The sequence below is a fragment of the Mirounga leonina genome, unplaced genomic scaffold (assembly GCF_011800145.1).
Source record: "Mirounga leonina isolate KUSES-001 unplaced genomic scaffold, KU_Mleo_1.0 Mir_366, whole genome shotgun sequence".
Taxonomy (NCBI): Eukaryota; Metazoa; Chordata; class Mammalia; order Carnivora; family Phocidae; genus Mirounga; species Mirounga leonina.
This window is the reverse complement of record NW_023270709.1, coordinates 26,894,076-26,909,631: the sequence shown is the minus strand read 5'-3', so window position 1 is coordinate 26,909,631 and position 15,556 is coordinate 26,894,076. Positions and strand designations below refer to the sequence as shown.

Genomic DNA, 15,556 nt, shown 5'->3' with positions numbered 1-15,556 from the left:
CAAGGACATCCAGCTGGCGCGCCGCATCCGCGGGGAGAGGGCGTAAAGCTTTCCCACTACTGATTCAATTAGCTCAAAGGCTCTTCTAAGAGCCACCCACTTTTTCCCTAAAATTGCTGTAATAGAATCAAGATAGAGCCGTCTCGAGGTAGTCATGCTTTTTAAGGTTCTTTTTGAGTTGGTTCCCGGTATTTAGGAGAGTTCTTCAAGGCACTAAGGTTGGTGGACCGCGTTTGGTTCCAGGGTTGTGGGCCTTTACCGAGCTTTCAGCTGTGTCCTAAGTCTTTCCCTTTCCATCCTGAGTTGGAAGAGCTCCTATGCAGAAGTCGCCTGAAGATAGTAACTTCCGGCTCCGAGGAAACCGTATGTAAGTACCTTCAGGCAGTCTGAGAGGCGCTTTGACCTGGGAAGGGGACGAGCCACTTGAGGTGGCTTGCTAGTGCAGATAATTCTAAGGTTATCTGGGCACAGGTGGAAGGTGAGGTTCTTCATCCACAAAAGTTTGAACTTGGGTGAGGTGGCTGTGCATTTGCTATTTACCCCTGGTAAGTTCCCACAAATTTGGGCAATGTCTGAAACCTCAATTTGCTCACTTCCCATCTCTATAGTTAAAAGTGAAAGTTTGGGCTTTCCTATAAAACAACCTTTTACACAAGAATGCAGGCTGATAGTTAACTTCTGAATAATTAGTCAGGATTTCTAATGAGCTTACTGGTAGCAGAGCCTAAGGCAGTCATGATGGCTTCTGCAGTCTTTGACTCGTGAAGTGTCTACCCACCAGTGGCTTGGACATCATTTGGGAGCTTGCTAGAGCTGGATTGTCAGACCCCACCCAGGCCTAGTCAGAATCTACATTGTACCAAGTTCACCCCAGGAGGTTGGTGGTTGACACTAACAACTAGTTTTTAGAAACCCATTTAAAGAAATATTTTTGGCCTCATCAAGAAAGCAACCTGTGAACTCTTGCAGGAATAAACATTTGTAAACTGCATGTTTATGTCACAGAATTAAATGTTCTCTAAATCAATTGCACATAAGAAGAACCCGGGAAGATAGTTTGGTTTAAGAGAGATCAAGTGATCTCAATATTGCGTGCACATTACAGACCATTGGATGTTTTATAAAAAGTATTTTTGCCTGGGGTCCAATCAGTAGCATTTTAATTGTAGTCTGGGGGTGATCCCAGACAACAGTAATTACTAAAACTCAGGTGCTTCCAAAAGGTCGCTAGGGTCGAGAACAGATGCTACATAAATACCAGTCTTGTGATTACTCCTGTGTGATTTGACTACAGGTTTAGCAAGGATTTATCTACAGAATCAGGCTTCCTTGTAGCTTGCTTTCAGAGAGAAAGTCCTGCTCTCCAAGAGAGCATTTTCTGGCTTGCTCGAGGACCATTAATGGCTGCAATGAATCAAGCAGCATCTGGCTTTTGTAGCAATTTCTGAGGATGGGGCTCATGTGAGTCTATGATGAGAGATGGACCTGCTTTGGGCGATTGACAATGGCAGGTTTTAAGGGATGCTACAAAGAGGAACCTTCTGGGCTTCTTGGCAGACAAACTATGGAGACCTGCCTATCTTCCCATGGGCACAAAGTCCTGTTTGGGTATTCACCTGGTTTATTTCCATGGCCATTTATCAGTTTATCTTTTTTTCCCCCTAGCTATTCATTTTTTTTAACTTTTTAAATTATGTGACATTTCAGAATATATGAAAGTAGAAATATTAGTTTCATAAACTCTATGTACCCTGCACCCAGCTTCCACATCATCACTAGCCAAATAGGTTTTATCCATTTCTTGTCCACCCCACTGCCTTGATCATTGTAAAGAAAATGGTATCATTTTCGCTCTCAATATTTTAAAACATGTCCACCATTTAAAAACCTATTTATGATGCCATGACGATTTCCCCCAACAAACATGTCTTAACATGGATGAATTTAAAAATTGTATTTACTCTACATATATTTGTTGAGAGTTTGCAATGTGCTAGATGCTGTTCTGTGCATTGGGAATATACTCAGAGAACCATCCAGACAGAGTTCTTGGTCCTTGTGGAGTTTACATGTGAATGGAAGAAGGACAGACAACAAATCAGATAGATATGTGTGGTATGTTCAAGGGTAAGAAGGAGAAAAATAAAGCTAGAATAAGGAGTGTCCTGGGAGTTGAGATTTAGGTAAGGCCACTAAGAAGATACTGCAATGGGCGGGGTATAGTTGCAGGAGCTGAAGGCAGAGAAACAACGAGAAGCCGGATCAAGCAGGGGCTTGTAGATGTTAGCTCTGAGATGTAAGGCCTTGAGAGGACTTGAACCTGGGAACTTCCGTGTCTGTTTCTCATATTAGCAGGTTCTGCTCTATATTTAGGTAGTCTCCACTGGGCTCCAGTACAAAAATTAAGGCCCAGTTTTCTTCCTGTTTTGTGCTATCCAGACTTTGAAAATAGAAGCTGACCTTTAGCCTTTATAGTTAGAAAAGAGAAAATCTCTGAAAGTTAGTCGTTAAATGCAATTCATATCCCAGTACTTCAGATTCACTAGTTTCTCTGTTTTGTTTTGTTTTTGCCGCAGGCAAAATGTTTACCCTCAGGTAATACACTCCATTTATTTGGATTGCAAATTCAGGATTACAAATGCGAGTGTCTTCAGGGTCTAGGCAAGAGGTTCTTGTATCTGTACTTCACTGGGTCAGTCAGCAGCGGTGTTTCTGGCAGAATCTAAGCCCTCCCATGGCCAGCTGCAGGCTCTGGGTAGCAGCTCCGTGTCTGTTATGTCATTTGCCCAAGAGAGGTGTTAACACCTGCTGTGGGAATCGTGTAGGTAAAAGAGCCCTGACTTCATTAGTTCAAAAGCGTAATTTGGTGCCTACATAGATCATTTTATTTAACCCACACAATAACTCAATGGGTTAGAGGGGCGCCTGGGTGGCTCAGCCGTTTAGCGTCTGCCTTCGGCTCAGGTCATGATCCCAGGGTCCTGGGATCGAGCCCCGCATCGAGCCCCGCATCGAGCCCCGCATCGAGCCCCGCATCGAGCCCCGCATCGGGCTCCCTGCTCCGCGGGAAGCCTGCTTCTCCCTCTCCCGCTCCCCCTGCTTGTATTCCCTCTCTCTCTCTCTGTCAAAAAATAAATAAAAATTAAAAAAAAAAAACTCTATGGGTTAGAGACCCTTAGTAGCCCAAATACAATGCTGAAGAAACGGAAGCATAGTGAGGTGAACTACTTCACACAGGGGCTCATTTGAATAATTTAATCGTGGACTTTATCTCTGGTGCTAGAGAATGGAGGGCCTTTGTGTGTTACCTGCATAATTTAATTTTACTTTATCCATCCATCCATCCATCCATCCATCCATCCATCCATCCATCCAAAACTTTTTGAGCGCTTACTATGTGCCCTGCATTGTTCTAGGTGTTGGAAATAGAGCAGGGACGACCGTGGGGAAAGTTCCCTGTGTAGAGCTCACAAATGTTCTGGTTGTGGGAGACAGGAAATAAACAAAAACAGTATTTTTGTAGGTAAAGAGATTAAAGAGATTAAGAAATCAGGCCAAGAAGATTAAGGACTGCCAGGGAGTGGGAGCAATGGGTGGTGGAGTGTTGTAGTTTTAAATGTGGGGTGGGGTGGGGTGTGACTTCACCACTTAGATGCCACTGAGCAGAGGTAGGATGCCTGGGAGGGAGACAGGTCTGCACACACCTGTGAGAAGATCATTCCACAGAGAAGCTACAGTGATGACTGTACAGATCCTAAGTTGGGAGCAAACTCAGGGTCATGGCCACAGGTCTGATAACCAACTAGTTAGAACCAGGTCTTCTGTTTTCTCAAGCTGGAGTTTCTAGGTAAATTCAGTATTGATTCACATGTTTTTAATATTTTTTAAAAGTGTGAGTCCAGGTTCCTGAGCATACCCAATTTGGATGGTGATCCAAGAAGAGAGGGCAGGAATAGATGAGTGTTAATCTCATGGAGGACTGCCAGCCTGATTCAAGGACACCAGTAGTTGAGGAAAGCGTATTAATTATGTGATGATTTATTTAAAATAAAAAGTAAGAGATCTGAGTTTCCAAATAATCACTGTCATCATTTTTCAGAAGAAAGAGTACATCAACAGAGTGGTTCTGCTTAATGCCTAAGGTCACCCAGCTGGTAAATGACGAACAAATTTTAGCCCAAGTAGTGGGCCTCAAATCCCTCCAGTTTTAAGCATATTTTATTGCTGTTCTGTAGTTGTGTATATTGTTATTTCCTCTATGAAATAATATTTCATGTCCTAGATAACAGAGAGCATGCCTGGTTCACCTTTGTGCTTTGACTGAACGATACATCCAGGTGAGTGAGGTAGGCATTCCAGACATGGAAGGCTTTGAGGAACATATCAGGGTATCTTGAAATGAGAGAACAGAGCTGTTTCGCCCAAAGGGCAAGACTGACTTTTATAGGAGGTTTAGCTCATAAAGAATGCGTTGAGAAAATGAGTTGAATGAGGTGAGAAAATCCACCAAGATAAAAGACAGCATAAAAGCCAGAAGTGAGGCAGGTAAGACTTGAACTTGTATACCAGATGGTCAGACTTGGAATGTACATTAAAACCAGTGGCCTGTCACTGGATTCCAAACTCAGCCTGACCTTATTCACGGGCTGTGGGTCTGACCATGGAGGCCTTCCTCCACTTTCCAGTGTGTTTTCTTCATCTCCCACGCCTTACGCTGATTGCACCTAGCTCGATTGGGATTCCCAATGGTGTTGAGCACTGTTCATCTGAAGTGGAAAATGTGATTCCAACTAGAGCTGTATCATTTTATTTTCTTCTCAACTGAAGCAAGTGCTGCCAATATTTATAATTCAGTTCTGTTGCACCAGGAAGCTCCAGTGTCCTCCTACAGATGTAAGAAATCATCAGTTTCCTTCTGGTCTTATTTATAATTTATAATTACCTACTTATATGAGCTGTGACAGGGCTGCTACACAGTTGTCCCCTGAAAGGGGTTTTCCTTTCTTAGCTCCTTTTGTGGCTGGTGTGGCCTTGACTATTTGTGGCCAATTGGTATGTCAGCAGGCAGAATTACACCATTCTCAGGATTTCATTAATGGTGGGGGTGCTTCTTTACCCTTTTCTCCTTCCTTCAGGATGGAACGTGAACGAGATAGTTGTAGCTGGAGCAGACATTTTAGACTACAAGGTAGGAAATTACCTACATGTTAGTCTAGCTTGTAGTGTCTTCAAATACACTACGAGGCAGGCCATTTCTGAGGCACATGGCCTCCCGTGTAGGTTGACAGTGACTTCCCAAGCGGCCATACCTTTTATGTGGGTGTTGTCCGCAGAGCGCTAATGCGGCTAACGTAGAAGTCACCAATGGGTGGACGATTTAAGACTACATAAATACTGAGTACGTCATCAATATTCGGTGTCTCACAAATATTTGGCACTTCGTGGTCCTTTCCTCTCTTCCTATCTCCGTGTAGCACATGAGCTCTCCTTCCTTTTCCATGTGTAACATGTCTTCCAGGCAACTACTTTATGATTTTTGGTAAATACAGCTTTTGAATTATGTCTACATCTCATAAAATTCCTTGCTTACCTATTTAACACTTCTTAGAAGTTTCTTACTTAGGAATCACCTACTTAACATTTTTATGAGGTTTATCCATCCAATTTGTTGGTCTTGTCTTGGTCCTCCATAGCAGAATTTAATAGCAGAATGTATTTAAGAATATTCTCAAATACTAGAGCAAACACACATTACACACAGAGGTAGAGGAGTTCCCTCAGGAGAGTGGGGCCCCATTCCAAGCCTGAGCTACATATCTGTGCATGAGAAATCGACTTTTATCTAGTTTATCAGTGACTACTTTAGGTTGTCGGTCACTTCCAAGGATATCTAATACTAATAGGTGTACATAAAAGACAGTCCTTAAGAGGATTAATGGACCAGATTTGTTGTGCTAGCATTCCTTTCTGCATTTCAGTAAGATCAGATCCTATATTTTAGGCACAGCACTAGGACTTCTACAAAATCCCCGTGAACCAAAGATGTGACATGGCTAGACGAAAGTATAACTATATAGCCCCGGTTGTTAACTATAGTCCATAAATACAAACTCTGGGTGTCTTTTTCTGCACATCAATTCTTCTCTCCCTCTTGCTGTCTCCCCTTTCCTTATCATTGTCTCTTACTCCACCTTCCTTCCAGAATTGCTTTTCAAGATTAAATCCTTTCAGCTTGGGCAATGCTAAAGTGATCTTCAGACAGAGGCTTACCCCTTCTTTTGGCCTGTGCGGTTACTTCTCGGCCTTTTGGCTCAGATCAAGTGTAAATGTCCATTCTAGACTGGGAGCCCTGTAAGGTTGAGGATTGCTTCTAGCCTGCTCACCGATCTTTCCCAATCACCTGTCACTTTCTGAAACTTAAGAAGCTCTCAATACGTGAACGAATAAACTCAGTCCTAGTCCTTCCACTCAACACGTCATTTAGGGAAGAATTTGATCTATGATCCTAGAATACTCTGCACTAACCACCACCCTCCCTGCCCCACACTCCATGACCCAACAGGGAAGTGCCTAGAAGGGTGGACTTGTCAAAAGTGAGGACAGTAACTGAAGTACTGTGGTTGAGATTAATCTCAAGGTGTTTTGTAAATCTGTAACCGACATTGTATTCTGTTAAATGATTCCTAGCAAGCCTCTTAAGGGAAGACTACCCAAGCCTGGCTTCTGTGTTGGCTACTGAAGACATTTCCCCAACTAAGAGAGGCATTGCTCTCAGGCTGCTTGCTGCTGCTTTTCCCTTCTCCTTCCTCTTCTAAATCCTGTTTAACCTTTCTTCAAAGAAGCCTGAATGCCTCTGTTACTTGCAGAAGAATAGCTACAGTTGAGTGAGCTATTCTTCAAAAGACATCCTTTCTTTTCAGTCAAGTCTCCCCCTCAACCCCTTCCATTTACTAGAAAACTAGTTTCTCACGCTATCAGGTAGACAGTATCCTATTGGTTTCCACTAAAACAAGTCTCACACAGACCCACCAAGCACAGTACGCTCTCTAGACAAGCTGATCTATAAAGGATGCCCAGGATGTATTCAACTCGTCCGGACAACTCAAAATTTCTCAGCTACAAGCCCTGGAGCAAGTTCTGGCCCAGATAAATTTCATTTTCTGAAGTCCTAAACCGAAAGTTCAGCAGCTAAAACTGCCTTCCCAGTTTTCGAACAAGTTTTCCTGCTCGGCACTTGCTAGTCTTCTCTGTTCCAGTAAAACAGGCTACTGAGAAAACAAGGATGGGAATGTAAGGATGAAGGAGATGGGCATTCTCACTCGGGCACAGATTTTCCCTAATTGTAAAAAGGTTCAGTATTAAAGCTCTTTATGTGAAAGAGTGGGTGGCTCTGAAAAGAGCCTTTGGGGTTGGGCTCACAAGGGGCTTACTTGGCAAGCTCACTTGGCGCTGGTGTACTTGGTGACGGCCTTGGTGCCCTCGGACACGGCGTGCTTGGCCAGCTCCCCGGGCAGCAGCAGGCGCACGGCCGTCTGGATCTCCCGCGACGTGATGGTCGAGCGCTTGTTGTAATGCGCCAGGCGGGACGCCTCGCCCGCGATGCGCTCGAAGATGTCGTTGACGAACGAGTTCATGATGCCCATGGCCTTGGACGAGATGCCCGTGTCGGGGTGCACCTGCTTCAGCACCTTGTACACGTACACCGAGTAGCTCTCCTTGCGGCTGCGCTTGCGCTTCTTGCCGTCCTTCTTCTGCGCCTTGGTCACCGCCTTCTTGGACCCCTTCTTCGGCGCCGGGGCCGACTTGGCGGGCTCGGGCATGGTAAAGCTCTGACACCAAAACCTAGTGGAGTGAAAGCTGAGCGTGGGGTTGGCCTACTTTTATATGGCTTGTATGCAAATAGCGGCTTAATCTGTCTTAATGCCTGATTGGAGCAAATCAGCCAGTAGAAACATTTTATGCAAATCAGGAGAATTCAAATCCACTTTTTGATTGGCTGTTTATGTGGCAGCAAGTCTAGATTCTTTTTTCCATCAGAAAAAAGTATTTTCAAAACAGCAAAAGTTTAATGTCTTATCACTAGTACCTATTTATGAGCCTTGCGGCTCCCTAGATCCCCACCTGAAGAGACAAAAGCCTGATACAAATTTATGATCCTGTTTGCCTGCCAAATTGCAGTTACCCGGATACTAAATGAAGGAAAGAGAACACAAAAATTAGCTAAATATTTAAATGTTTTCACAAATTATGCCATGGCATTCCCAGTTTGATCAAAGTCGGCAAAATTTAAGCTTTCAGAGTCAGAGGATCGTCACATTTAAACAGCGGTGCGGTTTTTATGTTCCCTAAAAACAGTGTCTGGAAGTGGTGTCTGTGTTTGTTAATGTGTTCGGAGTTATGGGATAGGGTGTTTCCATTGCTAAAATAAAACGTTTCTTCAAAGTCAGAAGCTTTGAGAAACGATAAAAAGGACGAAACTGGACTGGGTCAATCACGTCCAAGAACAGAGCTTCTGAAGCCACTCAGGAACTGTCAGTTTTCATTTTCATCTCTTCCCAAATTTAATCCCCAAACAAGGTGATTAAAACAAAACCAGGGGCGCCTGGGTGGCTCAGTTGGTTAAGCAACTGCCTTCGGCTCAGGTCATGATCCTGGAGTCCCGGGATCGAGTCCCGCATCGGGCTCCCTGCTCGGCAAGGAGGCTGCTTCTCCCTCTGACCCTCCTCCCTCTCGTGCTCTCTGTCTCTCATTCTCTCTCTCTTAAATAAATAAATGAATAAAAACAAAAAAAACAAAAACCCCCAAACCAGTTAAGGAACTGTAAAGCAAAATACAGGCTGGGTAAGGGACGCAGAATTATAAGTGAGAAGATCCGTCTTTCAACACTAGACTTTCTCAAGTGAGTCCTGGTAGCCAATCACAAGGCCCATCAAGTCACTTAATTCACGGCGCGGAATTCGAAGATTCGGACCAATCAGGAGGACGTTGCCTTTATAAATACGAGCCGACGCAAAGGCACTTGCAGTTGTAAACCGTGTTTGCAAAAGCTCGAGATGGCTCGCACGAAGCAGACGGCGCGCAAGTCGACGGGCGGCAAGGCCCCGCGCAAGCAGCTGGCCACCAAGGCGGCCCGCAAGAGCGCGCCGGCCACCGGCGGCGTCAAGAAGCCGCACCGCTACCGGCCCGGCACGGTGGCCCTGCGCGAGATCCGGCGCTACCAGAAGTCCACCGAGCTGCTGATCCGCAAGCTGCCGTTCCAGCGGCTGGTGCGCGAGATCGCGCAGGACTTCAAGACCGACCTGCGCTTCCAGAGCTCGGCCGTCATGGCCCTGCAGGAGGCGTGCGAGGCCTACCTGGTGGGGCTCTTCGAGGACACCAACCTGTGCGCCATCCACGCCAAGCGCGTCACCATCATGCCCAAGGACATCCAGCTGGCGCGCCGCATCCGCGGGGAGAGGGCGTAAGTTGTCACGAAGGGACACAAAACTACCAACCCAAAGGCTCTTTTCAGAGCCACCTACAATGTCTGTTTGAAGGGCTGTACGCAACAACAGGATCTCCCACTCCCCGAGTCCCCCCTGCCCCCCCTAGCGTCCGGTAGGGGTGGCGCCAGGGCGCGTTCGCCGGCTGCCCACCTCCCGACTCCTGCCTCCGCCCGAACACTCGCCCAGCCTCGCGATCCTCCCCTTGACAACCAGTGTCAATCAGGCCGATTGCGCTGCGTTCCCCAGCAGAGGGGGTTAGACAAGCCTTGGCTTTTTCCTGGAGCCGTCCATATGGCTGAGTGTATTTAAAGTGGCTCATAAAACCGCCGTGGGTTTGGGTACTTTCTGCTGAACTACAAAATAGTATAGCGACAAGTTATAATACCCAGTCCTGAAAACCGTGGCTCCCGGTTTGGGAAATCTACGGAGCATGCTGTCCAAACCTGACCCGCAGCTAGCCAGGGCCTATCTACAAGGGCAGCAGTTAATGATACATCCAGACAGCCATGTTAATACGTAATTAAGACTGCAACTTGCCAGGAATCCAGGCATGGATTTCTTTTCTTTTCTTTTTTTTTTTTTTAAGATTTTATTTATTTATTTGACAGAGAGAGACACAGCGAGAGAGGGAACACAAGCAGGGGGAATGGGAGAGGGAGAAGCAGGCTTCCTGCCAAGCAGGGAGCCCGATGTGGGACTCGATCCCAGGATCCTGGGATCATGACCTGAGCCGAAGGCAGACGCTTAACCATCTGAGCCACCCAGGCGCCCCCAGGCATGGATTTCCACACTTCATTCTGATAGGAGAAAGGGCGGATCCTTGAGCAACCTGGAAAGCATCCTAGGGGGTTTACCATGTTTGGTGGGGCCTGCGCACGCTGGTGTTCAAGAACCCACGCGGAGTGGTGCATGAGAGCAGTTTGGCGGCCATCCACTTCTTTCTTGACTGAGCAATACGTCCTGCAGTAACTACTCCTTTTCTGCGCTGGAAATAGATCTGGTGCCTCAAGCGTGGGTTCGCAGAATTTGAGACCCAGCTTGGAGCCTAGTAGCAGCAGCCTGTCTGGTACAGCTGGGCAGGGCAGCGCCCCCAGACGTGGGGCCTCGAGTAATAGCTGAGTATATTCACACCAGGAATTCGGAGCTTGTGGCAGCTCAGAACTAAAAAGTCAAGATTGTGCAGAATGTGTCTGCACTGTCCTTGTGTGAGAAACATGACGTCGTTAGTCAGTAAGGCAGAACCCAGCCCTTGCACAGGGGGTGGTGCGTAACCCATTATTAATCCTCAGAGAACCAAGGAGGCAACAGCTCCCAGCGTTTCCTCCAACAAATTCAGAATCCTCTGACAAACCCTAGAGCCATGGAGGATTTGTCCATCAGTCAGGTTTCACAGACATTGGTTGTGGGAACTCCTAGTCTCCTCCCAGGGTTTATCCCTCGCTGTGGGGATTACTAAACACTGGGGGCTTTTCGGGAACTAAGTGAACAGCTCTGCACTTCAGTGAAAACACAAGTCCCATGGCAGGAACCACAGGACGGGCATACCAGCAGTTTATTCAACAAACATGGGGGGCTCTTGGTGGGATAAATCCTTAGCTACAGAACCTAGAAGTCAGATTTCAGAAACAATTGAAAATGTCACTTGATGCAATATTTTGGAACCATGAAGCAAACTTGCACATGATAATAGCAACACCATGTGATTTCTTTGAGACTACTGAAAGAGTTATAAGGCTCCCAGTCATCACAGCAGTACTTTTGTATCTTACAAAATGTAATTTTGAGGTGGAATTCAGGAAACACAAAACAAAACTGGCAAGGATGGGGTGGGTGGGGACACAAAACAAAAATATTGTACATGAAAGGTCATAACAGCTTTATTTGCAAAAGCCCTAAATTAGAAACAACTTAATATCTTTCAATGGGTGGATGGTTAAATACATTTTCATGCATCCATGCACGAAAGCCTACTCAGCAACAAAAGGGAGGCTAGTGATACACACAACAACTGGGATGGATCTCCAGGGCATCATGCTTAGTGAAAAAAAAAAAAAAAACAACTATTGGGGAGGAAAAGTTTTCCCTTGTAGGTTCTTTGGCTGTAAATTGATATAAAAACAGATTAACAGGAGAAAATTTTAATTATGTGTGTACTGGAGCCCCATAAGAATATGAGACCCAAGGATAAGTCTGTCGGTAGATATTTATATGCCCCCCTGAGCTAAAGAATGGGGTAGGGACCTGGAGCTTCAAAGGGAGAGAGGGCAACCTACAGATAGGTCTTTCAGATAAAAATTATCTCTGGTAATAGCTCTCTTTCTGGGCCAGGGCCCCTATCTAAAATTTTTTAGGTAGTTAAGGGAGAGGTAAAAGTTTTTCTTGAGTTTGCTGGGTCTTGATTGCCTTCAGTTCAAAATAACCCAAGTGCCAAAGCAGCACATTTTGGGGTCACATATATTGCTCTCCCTCAAAGTCATTTTCAAAAGGTTACATATTACATTATTCATTTAGATAACATTCTCAAAATGACAAAAACCAGAGATGGATAACAGATTAATGATTGCCACAGGACAGGGAAGACGTGTATGGATGTAATATAAAGAGGTAACAAGGAGTTCCTTGGTGATGTTGGAAACATTTTGTATCAGCACCGCAGTGGTATTTATGTGCATCTATATACATGGGGTAAAATTGCACAGGGCTACACACACACAAAGACAAATGATTGCATGGTAAGACCAGTAAGAGTTGAAAAGCCCTGTAGTCTAGGTAACAGTATTTTGCCAATATCAATTACCTGGCTTTGATATTGCAAGATACACTGATTATGTGGGATGCGACCATTAGAGGAAATTGGTTCAAGGGGCTCTGCGAACTACTGTTGCAACTTAACAACAAGGTAAACTTTGCAACTACTGTTGCAAAATAACAAGATAAAAAAAAAGCTGCTGGACAATTCTTTAACAATTGCTACTTTGCATTGCTTGGGATTCCATGGTTTGTTTAAGAAAACAATGTGATTTTTTTTTTTTTTCACAAACAGCAGTTTTTTGCTTTCTTCTGGCTGTTCTAGTGGTGACATGTCCATCGGGCCGATGTTTGGTTCATTCATGTTGGTACGTGATGTTTTACATCTTGCTGCCCCTGCCTCAAAAGTAAATTGAATTTCAGAATTTGATATTCCTAATCTCAAATTTTCTGATGGGGTATACTTGGCTGAGCTCATCCATGCTCTTTTAGAACACTTTACTTGGTACATCATAAGTATGCAATAAAAATCACTTCTTACTTGAAAATTCTATTTATTCTAAGGACATCATTTATATTTTCTTTTTTTTTTTTAAGATTTTATTTATTTATTTGACAGAGAGACGACACAAGCAGGGGGAGTGGGAGAGGGAGAAGCAGGCTTCCCGCGGAGCAGGGAGCCCGATGCGGGGCTCGATCCCAGGACCCTGGGACCATGACCTGAGCCGAAGGCAGGCGCTTAACGACTGAGCCATCCAGGCGCCCCAATCATTTATATTTTCTTAAAGCTAAACTTCCATGTAACTAGCTCAACGCATATTTTTCATTAGAGTTCATGACAGCTTTGCTTGTGTTTCACGCACTAAGCCCAGAAAAAGGCTCTCCACCTTTTGTCCTCCATATGAGAAAAACAGGGCCTTAGCCTCTGACAATTTACATTCTTTTCCTCTGCAACCCTTCATTGTTGAAATATATATACTTAATTTGTATGGATAAAGCACATTGTACATACTAGTGTTATATTAGAAATGTTTTGGGGCGCCTGGGTGGCTCAGATGGTTAAGCGTCTGCCTTTGGCTCAGGTCATGATCCCAGGGTCCTGGGATCGAGTCCCACATCAGGCTCCTGACTCAGCGGGGAGCCTGCTTCTCCCTCTGACCCTCTCCCCTCTCATGCTGTTTCCCTCTCGCTCGCTCTCTAAAAAATAAATAAGATCTTTAAAAAAAAATGTTTTGAAATCCTTCCATGTTCTTCAGTCTTCTAAATACTTTGTTTTTAAGAACAGAATTCCTGGGCGATATGAATTTATTGTTCACAAACTAGATGCCAGTCATTTTGCTTATAATAATTCACTTGCCAACAACTACGCTTCCTTCTTACTGCAAGTCTATCGAAACTCAAGTAGATCCACAGACAAGTTCAATGTTACAGTTTGAAAGGTGACACTCCCCGATCCCAAACCTGAAGCCTGGCCTGGTTGCTCCACAATATGTTGACTAATTCCTTTGTTTCTTGGGCTTTGGGCTTGTTTAAATTCCAGTGTAGCAAAAGATCCAAGAATATATATGGAAAAGTAAATCTTTAAACACATGTACCTATATATGAAGGAGGTCATTTCTTTTGTGTACATGTCTGAAACTTGTGTTTAGAGGTTCTTATTTCCTAAATACCAGTAAATCTCCCTACCCCGTGTCTACTTTAGGCCTTAGAAGCAAGGGCGCGAGGACTTGGAGCGATTTCCTAACTTTTCCGGTGTTTTCGTTTTCACAAAGTTCTGCACAATTGTTACAAAAGGGGCTGCCGGGGGCTGGTATGAAGCTCCTTCGACTGTCATTCGCAGCGACTACTCACTGCGTCCGGCCGCGGCAAGGGCGGGAAGGGCCTGGGCAAGGGCGGCGCCAAGCGCATCTCCGGCCTCATCTACGAGGAGACCCGCGGGGTGCTCAAGGTGTTCCTGGAGAACGTGATCCGGGACGCCGTCACCTACACGGAGCACGCCAAGCGCAAGACGGTCACGGCCATGGACGTGGTCTACGCGCTCAAGCGCCAGGGCCGCACCCTCTACGGCTTCGGGGGCTGAGCGTTCCCATCTCCCCCCCGGAACACCGCGAGTCTCAACCAAAGGCCCTTCTCAGGGCCACCTGCTCTTTCTACTAAGGAGCTCTCACTTGCCCCTGGGTGCTGCTCTGGGGGGGTGGGGGGTGGGGTGGGGGTTTGGTACAAACGTTGAAAATTCACGGGCACAACTTTCTCCTAATGCTGTGAGGTGTTCATAGCAGCTGCCGCGAATGAGCATCGAACACTTTCAGGATCGACAGGCGGGAAGCGGTTAAATTTGGTGATCGAGCAGGTAGTGAAACGGTGGGTTAGACAGGTTGGTAGATTAGGAATCTTTTGGGCTGCCTCCAGACCCCGCAGATCTAACTGCCACACTCCCTCTTTAAGGTGGCTGTACTAAAGTTTAGCAAAGTATACGAGAATGTTTTCTCTAGGGTTACAGTTTTTATTTTTTCAATATACATTTGTGTGTGTGTGTGTGTGTGTGTGTGAGGTGGGTTCTCCCAGCTGTACTATGTTCTGCCGAGTCAGATCTGTTAGCTCTAGGATAAAAACAGTAATGAGCATAAACCGTAGCATATGCGGTGTTGAATGCATTTGTTGCACAGAATTTTTGTCTTATGTCAAACCCATTTTTGACGAGATGGTCAAAGATTATCAATGCTAAAATACTTTGGAAAAAAGCTGGGGAACACTAGATTCAAATGGTGTCAAAGTATCTCCAAACAACGTTATTTGCAAAGGGAAAAAATATCTTTACAGTGGAGCAACGCTTCCCCACCCCCCATGACTGCGTGTTAGCTGAGTGTCTAATTTAGTAGGACTAAAAGTAACCGACCACCTGTGTGCCTTCCCTCGTGCATGATAAATATAGAGCATCACCTCTGACAAAGGTGTACGATCCTAATCATGCCTCAGGAGAGTACAGGGGATAAAGGAGCCAGTTAAATACCATCACAAGGCGAAAACATCAAACCAGAACGTGGGACATTATATAACACACTTAGTTTGGTTTCTCGCAAAATCAGTCATAACAAAACCGTGGAGGAGTGTTCAAGATTGAAAGAGACTCAAGTAAGAGAGCACTGAACAAGACGTGTTGATTGGATCCTGGCTCTATAGATAAAGCTATAAAGGCCATTTTGGAGACAAGTGGGGAAACTTGAATACAGACCGGATATTACATTATTTTATGAGTTAGTTTTTCTTTTCTTTCTTTCTTTCTTCTTCTTTTTTTTTTTACGTTTGATAATGTTGAGATTATG

General features: G+C 45.1%; 2 protein-coding genes across 2 annotated transcripts in view; one reads left to right on the top strand and one right to left on the bottom strand.

Annotated features, from left to right (window-relative positions):
* The window catches only part of LOC117997531, a 21,955-nt gene extending 7,585 nt beyond the window's left edge, over window positions 1-14,370 (top strand). Inside the window, 3 exon segments of the mRNA XM_034985902.1 lie at window positions 8,307-8,332; window positions 9,048-9,386; window positions 14,074-14,370. Coding sequence (XP_034841793.1) covers window positions 8,307-8,332; window positions 9,048-9,386; window positions 14,074-14,313 — 605 coding nt within the window. The 3' untranslated portion in view covers window positions 14,314-14,370.
* On the bottom strand, window positions 7,380-7,850 carry LOC117997524 (histone H2B type 1-K). The gene has a single exon (XM_034985892.1). The coding sequence runs from the start codon at window positions 7,818-7,820 to the stop codon at window positions 7,440-7,442; it is 381 nt and encodes a 126-aa protein (XP_034841783.1). The 5' UTR covers window positions 7,821-7,850; the 3' UTR covers window positions 7,380-7,439.
* Window positions 14,371-15,556: the final 1,186 nt, after the last annotated feature.